A 14,068-nucleotide genomic window follows, 5' to 3' on the forward strand; every position below is an offset into this window, starting at 1 on the left:
CCAGCAGAACCCGAGCATCACCTTTATAAACGTGTTCTAACAGATTTATAGACCCAGCAGAACCCGAGCATCACCTTTATAAACGTGTTCTAACAGATTTATAGACCCAGCAGAACCTGAGCATCACCTTTATAAACGTGTTCTAACAGATTTATAGACCCAACAGAACCCGAGCATCACCTTTATAAACGTGTTCTAACAGATTTATAGACCCAGCAGAACCTGAGCATCACCTTTATAAACGTGTTCTAACAGATTTATAGACCCAACAGAACCCGAGCATAACCTTTATAAACGTGTTCTAACAGATTTATAGATCCAACAGAACCCGAGCATCACCTTTATAAACGTGTTCTAACAGATTTATGGACCCAGCAGAACCCAAGCATCACCTTTATAAACGTGTTCTAACAGATTTATAGACCCAGCAGAACCCAAGCATCACCTTTATAAACGTGTTCTAACAGATTCATAGACCCAGCAGAACCCGAGCATCACCTTTATAAACGTGTTCTAACAGATTTATAGACCCAGCAGAACCCAAGCATCACCTTTATAAACGTGTTCTAACAGATCTATAGACCCAGCAGAACCTGAGCATCACCTTTATAAACGTGTTCTAACAGATTTATAGACCCAACAGAACCCGAGCATCACCTTTATAAACGTGTTCTAACAGATTTATAGACCCAGCAGAACCTCAGCATCACCTTTATAAACGTGTTCTAACAGATTTATGGACCCAGCAGAACCCGAGCATCACCTTTATAAACGTGTTCTAACAGATTTATAGACCCAGCAGAACCCGAGCATCACCTTTATAAACGTGTTCTAACAGATTTATGGACCCAGCAGAACCTGAGCATCACCTTTATAAACGTGTTCTAACAGATTTATAGACCCAGCAGAACCCGAGCATCACCTTTATAAACGTGTTCTAACAGATTTATAGACCCAACAGAACCTGAGCATCACCTTTATAAACGTGTTCTAACAGATTTATAGACCCAACAGAACCCGAGCATCACCTTTATAAACGTGTTCTAACAGATTTATAGACCCAACAGAACCTGAGCATCACCTTTATAAACGTGTTCTAACAGATTTATAGACCCAACAGAACCCGAGCATCACCTTTATAAACGTGTTCTAACAGATTTATAGACCCAACAGAACCTGAGCATCACCTTTATAAACGTGTTCTAACAGATTTATAGATCCAACAGAACCCGAGCATCACCTTTATAAACGTGTTCTAACAGATTTATAGACCCAACAGAACCTGAGCATCACCTTTATAAACGTGTTCTAACAGATTTATAGACCCAACAGAACCCGAGCATCACCTTTATAAACGTGTTCTAACAGATCTATAGACCCAACAGAACCCGAGCATCACCTTTATAAACGTGTTCTAACAGATTTATAGACCCAGCAGAACCCGAGCATCACCTTTATAAACGTGTTCTAACAGATTTATAGACCCAGCAGAACCCGAGCATCACCTTTATAAACGTGTTCTAACAGATTTATAGACCCAACAGAACCCGAGCATCACCTTTATAAACGTGTTCTAACAGATCTATAGACCCAACAGAACCCGAGCATCACCTTTATAAACGTGTTCTAACAGATTTATAGACCCAGCAGAACCCGAGCATCACCTTTATAAACGTGTTCTAACAGATTTATAGACCCAGCAGAACCTGAGCATCACCTTTATAAATGTGTTCTAACAGATTTATAGACCCAGCAGAACCTGAGCATCACCTTTATAAACGTGTTCTAACAGATTTATAGACCCAACAGAACCCGAGCATCACCTTTATAAACGTGTTCTAACAGATCTATAGACCCAGCAGAACCTGAGCATCCCCTTTATAAACGTGTTCTAACAGATTTATAGACCCAGCAGAACCCGAGCATCACCTTTATAAACGTGTTCTAACAGATTTATAGACCCAGCAGAACCCGAGCATCACCTTTATAAACGTGTTCTAACAGATTTATAGACCCAGCAGAACCCGAGCATCTCCTTTATAAACGTGTTCTAACAGATTTATGGACCCAGCAGAACCTGAGTATCACCTTTATAAACGTGTTCTAACAGATTTATAGACCCAACAGAACCTGAGTATCACCTTTATAAACGTGTTCTAACAGATTTATAGACCCAGCAGAACCTGAGCATCACCTTTATAAACGTGTTCTAACAGATTTATAGACCCAGCAGAACCCGAGCATCACCTTTATAAACGTGTTCTAACAGATTTATAGACCCAGCAGAACCCGAGCATCACCTTTATAAACGTGTTCTAACAGATTTATAGACCCAACAGAACCCGAGCATCACCTTTATAAACGTGTTCTAACAGATTTATAGACCCAGCAGAACCCGAGCATCACCTTTATAAACGTGTTCTAACAGATTTATGGACCCAGCAGAACCTCAGCATCACCTTTATAAACGTGTTCTAACAGATTTATAGACCCAGCAGAACCCGAGCATCACCTTTATAAACGTGTTCTAACAGATCTATGGACCCAACAGAACCCGAGCATCACCTTTATAAACGTGTTCTAACAGATTTATGGACCCAGCAGAACCTGAGCATCACCTTTATAAACGTGTTCTAACAGATTTATGGACCCAACAGAACCCGAGCATCACCTTTATAAACGTGTTCTAACAGATTTATAGACCCAGCAGAACCCGAGCATCACCTTTATAAACGTGTTCTAACAGATCTATGGACCCAACAGAACCCGAGCATCACCTTTATAAACGTGTTCTAACAGATTTATGGACCCAGCAGAACCTGAGCATCACCTTTATAAACGTGTTCTAACAGATTTATGGACCCAGCAGAACCCGAGCATCACCTTTATAAACGTGTTCTAACAGATTTATAGACCCAGCAGAACCCGAGCATCACCTTTATAAACGTGTTCTAACAGATTTATAGACCCAGCAGAACCCGAGCATCACCTTTATAAACGTGTTCTAACAGATTTATAGACCCAGCAGAACCCGAGCATCACCTTTATAAACGTGTTCTAACAGATTCATAGATCCAAAAGAACCTGAGCATCACCTTTATAAACGTGTTCTAACAGATTTATAGACCCAACAGAACCCGAGCATCACCTTTATAAACGTGTTCTAACAGATTTATAGACCCAGCAGAACCCGAGCATCACCTTTATAAACGTGTTCTAACAGATTTATAGACCCAGCAGAACCCGAGCATCACCTTTATAAACGTGTTCTAACAGATTTATGGACCCAAAAGAACCTGAGCATCACCTTTATAAACGTGTTCTAACAGATTTATAGACCCAACAGAACCCGAGCATCACCTTTATAAACGTGTTCTAACAGATTTATAGACCCAGCAGAACCCGAGCATCACCTTTATAAACGTGTTCTAACAGATTTATAGACCCAGCAGAACCCGAGCATCACCTTTATAAACGTGTTCTAACAGATTTATAGACCCAGCAGAACCCAAGCATCACCTTTATAAACGTGTTCTAACAGATTTATAGACCCAGCAGAACCTGAGCATCACCTTTATAAACGTGTTCTAACAGATTCATAGACCCAGCAGAACCCGAGCATCACCTTTATAAACGTGTTCTAACAGATTTATAGACCCAGCAGAACCCAAGCATCACCTTTATAAACGTGTTCTAACAGATTTATAGACCCAACAGAACCCAAGCATCACCTTTATAAACGTGTTCTAACAGATTTATAGACCCAGCAGAACCTGAGCATCACCTTTATAAACGTGTTCTAACAGATCTATGGACCCAACAGAACCCGGGCATCACCTTTATAAACGTGTTCTAACAGATTTATAGACCCAGCAGAACCCGAGCATCACCTTTATAAACGTGTTCTAACAGATTTATGGACCCAGCAGAACCTGAGCATCACCTTTATAAACGTGTTCTAACAGATTTATAGACCCAGCAGAACCCAAGCATCACCTTTATAAACGTGTTCTAACAGATTTATAGACCCAGCAGAACCCGAGCATCACCTTTATAAACGTGTTCTAACAGATTTATAGACCCAGCAGAACCCGAGCATCACCTTTATAAACGTGTTCTAACAGATTTATAGACCCAGCAGAACCCGAGCATCACCTTTATAAACGTGTTCTAACAGATTTATAGACCCAGCAGAACCCGAGCATCACCTTTATAAACGTGTTCTAACAGATTTATAGACCCAACAGAACCCAAGCATCACCTTTATAAACGTGTTCTAACAGATTTATGGACCCAGCAGAACCTGAGTATCACCTTTATAAACGTGTTCTAACAGATTTATGGACCCAGCAGAACCCGAGTATCACCTTTATAAACGTGTTCTAACAGATTTATAGACCCAGCAGAACCCGAGCATCACCTTTATAAACGTGTTCTAACAGATTTATGGACCCAGCAGAACCTGAGTATCACCTTTATAAACGTGTTCTAACAGATTTATGGACCCAGCAGAACCCGAGCATCACCTTTATAAACGTGTTCTAACAGATTTATGGACCCAGCAGAACCCGAGCATCACCTTTATAAACGTGTTCTAACAGATTTATAGACCCAGCAGAACCCGAGCATCACCTTTATAAACGTGTTCTAACAGATTTATAGACCCAGCAGAACCCGAGCATCACCTTTATAAACGTGTTCTAACAGATTTATAGACCCAGCAGAACCTCAGCATCACCTTTATAGACGTGTTCTAACAGATTTATGGACCCAAAAGAACCTGAGCATCGCCTTTATAAACGTGTTCTAACAGATTTATAGACCCAGCAGAACCCGAGCATCACCTTTATAAACGTGTTCTAACAGATTTATAGACCCAGCAGAACCCGAGCATCACCTTTATGAACGTGTTCTAACAGATTTATAGACCCAGCAGAACCTGAGCATCACCTTTATAAACGTGTTCTAACAGATTTATAGACCCAGCAGAACCCGAGCATCACCTTTACAAACGTGTTCTAACAGATTTATAGACCCAGCAGAACCTGAGCATCGCCTTTATAAACGTGTTCTAACAGAATTATAGACCCAGCAGAACCCGAGCATCACCTTTATAAACGTGTTCTAACAGATTTATAGACCCAGCAGAACCCGAGAATCACCTTTATAAACGTGTTCTAACAGATTTATAGACCCAACAGAACCCGAGCATCACCTTTATAAACGTGTTCTAACAGATTTATAGACCCAGCAGAACCCGAGCATCACCTTTATAAACGTGTTCTAACAGATTTATAGACCCAGCAGAACCTGAGAATCACCTTTATAAACGTGTTCTAACAGATTTATAGACCCAACAGAACCCGAGCATCACCTTTATAAACGTGTTCTAACAGATTTATAGACCCAGCAGAACCCGAGCATCACCTTTATAAACGTGTTCTAACAGAATTATAGACCCAGCAGAACCCGAGCATCACCTTTATAAACGTGTTCTAACAGATTTATAGACCCAGCAGAACCCGAGAATCACCTTTATAAACGTGTTCTAACAGATTTATAGACCCAACAGAACCCGAGCATCACCTTTATAAACGTGTTCTAACAGATTTATAGACCCAGCAGAACCCGAGCATCACCTTTATAAACGTGTTCTAACAGATTTATGGACCCAACAGAACCCGAGCATCACCTTTATAAACGTGTTCTAACAGATTTATAGACCCAGCAGAACCCGAGCATCACCTTTATAAACGTGTTCTAACAGATTTATAGACCCAGCAGAACCCGAGCATCACCTTTATAAACGTGTTCTAACAGATTTATAGACCCAGCAGAACCCGAGCATCGCCTTTATAAACGTGTTCTAACAGATTTATAGACCCAGCAGAACCCGAGCATCACCTTTATAAACGTGTTCTAACAGATTTATGGACCCAACAGAACCTGAGCATCACCTTTATAAACGTGTTTTAACAGATTTATAGACCCAACAGAACCCAAGCATCACCTTTATAAACGTGTTCTAACAGATTTATGGACCCAGCAGAACCCGAGCATCACCTTTATAAACGTGTTCTAACAGATTTATAGACCCAAAAGAACCTGAGCATCACCTTTATAAACGTGTTCTAACAGATTTATGGACCCAACAGAACCTGAGCATCACCTTTATAAACGTGTTTTAACAGATTTATAGACCCAACAGAACCCGAGCATCACCTTTATAAACGTGTTCTAACAGATTTATGGACCCAGCAGAACCCGAGCATCACCTTTATAAACGTGTTCTAACAGATTTATAGACCCAGCAGAACCCGAGAATCACCTTTATAAACGTGTTCTAACAGATTTATAGACCCAGCAGAACCCGAGAATCACCTTTATAAACGTGTTCTAACAGATTTATAGACCCAACAGAACCCGAGCATCACCTTTATAAACGTGTTCTAACAGATTTATAGACCCAGCAGAACCCGAGCATCACCTTTATAAACGTGTTCTAACAGATTTATAGACCCAGCAGAACCCGAGCATCACCTTTATAAACGTGTTCTAACAGATTTATAGACCCAACAGAACCCGAGCATCACCTTTATAAACGTGTTCTAACAGATTTATAGACCCAACAGAACCCGAGCATCACCTTTATAAACGTGTTCTAACAGATTTATAGACCCAACAGAACCCGAGCATCACCTTTATAAACGTGTTCTAACAGATTTATAGACCCAGCAGAACCCGAGCATCACCTTTATAAACGTGTTCTAACAGATTTATAGACCCAGCAGAACCCGAGCATCACCTTTATAAACGTGTTCTAACAGATTTATAGACCCAGCAGAACCTCAGCATCACCTTTATAAACGTGTTCTAACAGATTTATAGACCCAACAGAACCTCAGCATCACCTTTATAAACGTGTTCTAACAGATTTATAGACCCAGCAGAACCCGAACATCACCTTTATAAACGTGTTCTAACAGATTTATAGACCCAACAGAACCCGAGCATCACCTTTATAAACGTGTTCTAACAGATTTATAGACCCAGCAGAACCCGAGCATCACCTTTATAAACGTGTTCTAACAGATTTATGGACCCAGCAGAACCCGAGCATCACCTTTATAAACGTGTTCTAACAGATTTATAGACCCAGCAGAACCTGAGCATCACCTTTATAAACGTGTTCTAACAGATTTATGGACCCAGCAGAACCCGAGCATCACCTTTATAAACGTGTTCTAACAGATTTATGGACCCAGCAGTGGAACCAAGTCTTTAAATGCACCAACCCCCGGCCATGGAACTCATCTTCATCACCTCCATCTCAGAGAAACACACAGGTCTTCTCCTCAGTGCAGAACCTCTGCTGTGTTCTGCTGGCCCGGTTCTCCTGCAGCAGAACTCCTGCTTGGTCTCAGGTCTGAGTCCAGTCCAGCTTCTGCAGCAGCTGCATTCCTCACACATCATCAGTATTTTCAGCAGGCAGCTTCTGCGCTTCAGTGCTTCACAGTGAAATGAGTCAGAGTTCTGATGGGTCCACTGAGGATGGTCCATTCAGTGAACTGTTGGGTCCAGTCTGATTTATGTACCGAGGGTTTCAGATCCTTCTGATGAAGCAGCGTCACATCAGCGCCATCAGTACCGATAACCCAGTTCTACATGTTTCATCCGGTTCCTTCTGCTGCATCTGTGGCTCCGTTATTCTGTTAGGTTCGGTTCTGTTTTATTCTGTTAGGTTCTGTTTTATTCTGTTAGGTTCGGTTCTGTTTTATTCTGTTCGGTTCTGTTTTATTCTGTTCTGTTTTATTCTGTTCGGTTCTGTTTTATTCTGTTCTGTTCGGTTCTGTTTTATTTTATTCTGTTCTGTTTTATTCTGTTCGGTTCTGTTTGATTCTGTTCGGTTCTGTTTGATTCTGTTCGGTTCTGTTTGATTTTATTCTGTTTTATTCTGTTCGGTTCTGTTTGATTCTGTTCGGTTCTGTTTGATTCTGTTCGGTTCTGTTTGATTTTATTCCTATCTCTACTCTGTCCCCTCTGACAGAGTCGGACTCGTTGGTTCCTTCTCTGTAGCTTATTGTTAGCTTTTATTTAGCTGTTATATATTTAATTGTAAAGCGTCTGCTAAATAAACATAAACATTCGGTTCGGTTCTGTTCTGTTTTCTTCTGTTCGGTTCTGCTTGATTTAATTCTGTTTTCTTCTGTTCTGTTCTCTTTTATTTAATTCTGCTTTATTCTGTACAGTTTTGTTCTGTTTTCTTCGGTTCGGTTCTGTTTTATTGTGTTCGGTTCTGTTTTATTCGCTTCGGTTCTGTTTTAGTCTGTTGGGTTCTGTTCTGTTTTACTCTGTTGGGTTCTGTTTTCTTCTCTAGTCGAGGGGGGAGAACAGCTCCTGGTTCTGGTTGTGATTCTAGAAGACAAACTGATGCAAAACGCAGCTGTTCGGCCGCTCCTGGATCACTTGTTTGTGGTTTTCGGGTTCTGTAACGGACGGTTCTGGTTCTGTAACGGACGGTTCTGCTGGTCTAAGCCCAGCGCAGCTCTGAGATCTGACACAGCAGGAAGAAAAGAGGAGGAGATTTTCCAGCTGGAAACTTGGATGCCAACACACAGTAACTCCCATGTTCACACCGCTGCCCTTCTCCTCGGAAAAGCTCTCCAGAACCCCCCCAAACCCACTCGGTCCGCTTACCTTTAAAGGTGTCTGCGCGCGCGCCCATCGGTGCCCGTGAAAGCAGCAGGAGCGCCGCGGTCAGCAGGAAACTTCCAGCCCGCTCCATGTTCACAGCGACGGACCCTCCGGAGCGCGGGGGAAACTCCTCAGCAAACTCCGACCCACTTCTTCCTCCTCCTCCTCCTCTTCTTCTTCTTCTGATGTAGTTTCCTTCGGGCCTGCGGACACACGCGCACGCGCGCACACACACGTCTCACGGTCACGGACCCACGCAGGCGGCCAGGTGTGAGCGCGGACAGGTAGACCAGGAGCTCGCGGACAGAGTTGAAGCTTTGAGGCTCCGGTTTGAGGGAGCGCGAGACACTGAGTCCGTTCACCGAGCAGCTGGTGACGTCACAGGGGGCGAGAGACACCCGGGGAAACGGGTGGGGGGGGCGTGTGGAAGGTTTTTCCTTCAGTCTCCACCTTCTTCTTCTTCTTCTGCTCCGTTTATTATCCCCACTTTGTTCTTGTTTTAAACCTGTTGTTCCCGAAGTCTTTTACTTTATTACATTTATTTTAACTCATCATGTTGATGTATTTTCCCGATATTTTCTATTTGAAATCATATTTGTGTATTTTTCTGATAATTCTTACTTTAACTCATCAAATTTGTACATATTTCTGATATTTCTCATTTTAACTCGTTATATTTGTGTATTTTTATGATATTTCCTACTTTAACTCGTTATATTTGTGTATTTTTATGATATTTCTCATTTTAACTCGTTATATTTGTGTATTTTTATGATATTTCCTACTTTAACTCGTTATATTTGTGTATTTTCATGATATTTCTCATTTTAACTCGTTATATTTGTGTATTTTTATGATATTTCCTACTTTAACTCGTTATATTTGTGTATTTTTATGATATTTCTCATTTTAACTCGTTATATTTGTGTATTTTTATGATATTTCTCATTTTAACTCGTTATATTTGTGTATTTTTATGATATTTCTCATTTTAACTCGTTATATTTGTGTATTTTTATGATATTTCTTACTTTAACTCGTTGTATTTGTGTAAAATAATGTGTAATGTATTTGTCATACTTCTGTAGTTTTCTGAAACTGATCACCTTTACATCCTCTGATTCAATCATTTAATATTTGCTTCAGTTTGTTTAGTATAACTTTTAGTTTTTCCTCAGATGGACAGTACCTCCAGTTATTTTGAGTCATTTCATCCTAATCTAATGTTTCTGTTTCTATTTTCCGCTTTTTATTGTTTCTTGCTGATAATAATTGAATATTTCACCGCACGTGAGAGATGTTCTGGTCTCAGTTCTGGTTCAGAGCGGATCTGTTAATCGGAGTCACACTCGGTTCATCGGTACGTCATGGGTCCGCTCCTCTCGCGCGTACATGGTGCCACCTGCCGGCTGAGCGCGCTCATCAGCAGCAGCGTGTTTCAGCAGCTGCAGTTTCCTCCTCTCGGAGTTTAATCTCGGGTGGTTTTATGTTGTAATATCTCTACCGGCGCGTTCTGTGCGCGTGACAGAGGGCCAGTCTGAATACAGATGTTTGCAGATGTTTCTCTTCACTGACTGAAAACAGTTTAAATGAGGTCCAGTGATGAAGAAGAGTAAACACAGCAAAGGTCCTCATTCAGGGCTTTTCTGAGTCTGTGTTGCCCCCTGCAGGACACACAGTGGGACTACATTATTATATATAACCTCTAACCCTATTATCATTCTTAAAGTTATTGAAACACGTTGTTTTAGTCAGTTTTGATCAGATTTGTTACAAACTAAAAATATCTTTCCTCCTGTGTGATGTTCCTGCTTCATGTTTCTTAGTCTCAGCTCTGGTTAGTCTCTGTTCTCTGTTCCTGTTTCCTTTTCTTTGAGTTTTATTCCTTCTTTTCTGTTTTAGTGTAGAGCAGTGATGTTGACCTTCAACACTTACTCAGCATCAGCCAGTGACAGGCTGGATCACAGCTGGTGCAGGTGTGTTGTTGTAGTTATGAGTGTAAAAGTGTACAGGGCCACAATCCACAATCCACTCATCCTCCCGGCCCCTCCCACCCCGAGCAGCAACCAGGAAGCAGGGGTGTGGGAAGAAGACCCCTCCACTCGCCCCTCTGGCTCTTCAATATTTTCTAATAGTGAGCGATTTAAAATTGAGGGGCAGCCAAACTTGTAGAACTGGGAGCGCGGCCCTCTGGGCAGCCTACATACCCAAAGAGCCCCGCCCACCAGAAACCACTCAGTGCAACCACCCCCCAAGACCTAATGTGTGAGTGTCTGATAAGTAGTAATGTCTGAGGTGTAATTAGCCTACATGAGTGAGTGTGTGCTGTGTACAGGAGCCAGAAGGGAGAGGGAAATGGGATAGAGACCGGGGGAGAGCAGTTCCCCCGGAGAGGGCAGCCGGAGACTGGCTGCAATAGACATCGCCGTTTCCTGGGACCTACCACAGGGCAGGAGGGCCTGATGTCCACCAGGCTCGGGGCCTGCGGCGACCGTATTCAGGGAGCTACTGTGCACCCAGAGGGCGACCCGGTCCCCCGGCCCAGAGCCAGCGGCCACCACCCCAGGGCCCCTAAGTGACCCCGCCCCACGCCACCTGCAAGCCCCCAAAACTGCCCTCCAAGCCCGACACACAGTCCCCCCCAGCAATGTTCAAAGCCTTGCTTACCTTGATAAGTCTGGCTCATTTCAGAGAGAGTTCCATTCCACCAACGTGGCTTATTTGAGTGCCCGCTGAGTAACCATGGTAACTAATGCTGCTGAACTAGCCTGCTCCTGGGCTAACGTTCAAGCTTAGCTTAGCTGTGTCTCAAAGAATGTGCGCCTGGCTGTGACAGACTCCCGAAAGAAAGTTCCACCTGTTAGAGGGGTTAGATGGTCAAAAAAGATAAAAAAGATGGTGTCTCCCACCACTGACAGATGTAGGCACACCATCATTATAACTGAGAGACACTTTGAGGGAGAGTGATCAATACCTTCTACATACAGGTCCCTCCCTCTGTTCCTTCCACCAGAGGCTGCCCTCGAATGCTGGTTAGAGGAAGTTCCTCTGCTGGTGGGAGATCTTCGGGTGCAGGACCCCCACCAGTGGCAGAGGTCTTTTTTTTTGGTAGCTACAGTGCAACATATTTTTGGACAAACACATTTCTTCAAAGGCTTCTCTGAAATGTGTTCTTTACTTTACTTTCACCTGCTGCCAGGTTCGCTCTTGGCTGAGATTGCTGCTGTTGAGCTGTAACAGTGAAGAATTAATATGTGGGTCACACACATATTAATTCTTCACTTAGTCACAAAGTATGATGTTAATTAATAATTAATAATTAATGAATAATTATTAATAAACTGAGCAGGCCCAGTATATCTGTGCAGTACATCTTTATGTGAAAAAATAAACACAAAGAGGAGAGCATGAATACGTGAGAACAGTGAAATAAACATGCAACAACGGTATGAAACTTGAATAACTTACGCATTTAGTCTGTTGGCAATTGTTTGCGGCCGTCTTCCTCGCTGTATTGATCACCGCTAATTACCTTTTCTGGTGATCAGAATCAGAAATACTTTATTAATCCCCTGAGGGGGGAATTATTTTTGCAACAGGCAGCTTCCAGGCATGTGCACAATTAAAGAGCTGCAACGGGGGGGAAGAGGGGGGGGGAAACACAGCCTCCAGACTATACTCCCTGGGGAATACAATGTGAGGCGGGGAAAAAACCTCAGAAACATCAAGAACAGCAAACATTAGCTCACCATCCAACATAGAACTCAAAAACATAAGCAAACATTTGCTCGCTTCACACATAAAAACGCAAAAACAACTTGGGATGGGGGTAAACCCAGAGAGTTCTACATCTGGCTCCAACCAGTGGCTCAGTTCACAGGATGTCAGCGTGGTACCACAGCAGGTTGGGGAGTAGTCGTATTTCAATGGACACGACTCACTCTTTTTGTCCATTCTGCTCACAGAAACGATCCATTTGCCTTTGCAAAGCCACCAGCTTCTCCAAGATGTTTCCATATTACAGTTAATGACCTCAGTCTGAGCGCCAACAGCTCCGCCCACCGATTCAAACACGCCGGACAGCTTGAGGCCACGGACCGCTGTCTCCGACTTCCAAATTTTCCGATACACCAGAACAATGCCTAATCCAATCAGCAGAAAGCCCGTTATCATGGTTCAGAATATGTAAAGATCCTCAATGTCCTCAACTGATAGAATCGCCAGGCACACGACCCTCCACTTCTCCCAGGAGTCCCTCAGGTAGCCAGCGGCGAACGCTCCATCAGGGCAGACGGGTTCCCCTGAACCCGAGCTTCTCGTCAAGGAAATTCTGTCAATTGTGTAGAGAGACCAGTTGACCAATTCCATGATTTTAATCTTGAGAGCAATGCTGAGAGAGGCACCGAAGTTTGAGACAAGACAGGACAAGAAGTGAAGAGAAGCAGGGAAGATAGAGGAGAGAAATGCGACCAAAGAATGACACTTTTAAACTCATCAACAGCTCCATCACCATTCTTTGTTCAGCTGCCGAGAAATTTAAAGCTCTTGTCTTCTCTTATCTCCTTTTTTCCACCATCCACTCATCAGGGCTTCCTACGTTCCTCGGGCTCTCGCACATAGCCAGGCTTTGTCTTAAATGTCTGAAATGTCTTGATGGAACGACTTGAGGCTTAATTGGGAGATGATGCTAGTCTAAGCGAGGCTTTCCCGATACAGCCTGGCTTTCTTTAGCTACGTTTGTGGAACACCCCTCTGGTTGGAGTTCTTTCTTCTTTAGTTTGTAATGGTACTTTCTGTAAATAGTTTAGCTGTTCCTGCCTCTGCAGCGCCTGCTGTTTAGCTCAAACCATTTCTCATCTACCTCCTGACTCGCCTGATCCTGCATTTGGGACCAACCACAAGTAAACATGAATCCTGTCATGAGCTACGTTATTAGCAGTCAGAGGGGTAGTGTTGCAGTTATTGGGGGAGCAGTTTGACTGGATACCATGATTGGTCAAAACATCACTACCAGACACTTCATACTGATCCTCCTACGGCACCTAATCAGCAGTCAGAGGATGAAGACCATCTGAGGGTACAGGACGTTACTGGATCATAAAGTCAAACCAGACAACCTGTCCATATCTGATGAGGCCTGCAGCTCTTCGTGATGAAAGGAAGTCATGATCTCTGTGCTCACTCCAAATAAAATGCAATCTTTGAGCCATTTTACACCACAGGTTGTCAACATGATCCTACCATCTCAGAGAACTGTCCATAAAAACACCTAAAACATGGACTCCCATATCTCCAGGGTCCAAATGTCATCCTTGGTTCTGAGAGTATTACAGATGAGATGATGCCTATCACATCAGACCATGGAGTTATCCGT

General features: G+C 42.8%; 1 protein-coding gene across 7 annotated transcripts in view; it reads right to left on the reverse strand.

Annotated features, from left to right (window-relative positions):
• LOC140284937 (receptor-type tyrosine-protein phosphatase mu-like) overlaps positions 1–9,065 on the reverse strand; it is a 195,647-nt gene extending 186,582 nt beyond the window's left edge. For all 7 annotated transcript variants that reach the window (XM_072378984.1, XM_072378986.1, XM_072378987.1 and 4 more), the window contains exon 1: positions 8,698–9,065. In XM_072378984.1, the coding sequence (XP_072235085.1) occupies positions 8,698–8,785 (88 nt within the window). In that variant the 5' untranslated portion in view covers positions 8,786–9,065. The remainder of the gene's footprint in view (positions 1–8,697) is intronic.
• Positions 9,066–14,068: the final 5,003 nt, after the last annotated feature.

The sequence above is a fragment of the Leuresthes tenuis genome, unplaced genomic scaffold, assembly GCF_036924035.1.
Source record: "Leuresthes tenuis unplaced genomic scaffold, fLeuTen1.0.hap1 SCAF_24, whole genome shotgun sequence".
Classification (NCBI taxonomy): Eukaryota; Metazoa; Chordata; class Actinopteri; order Atheriniformes; family Atherinopsidae; genus Leuresthes; species Leuresthes tenuis.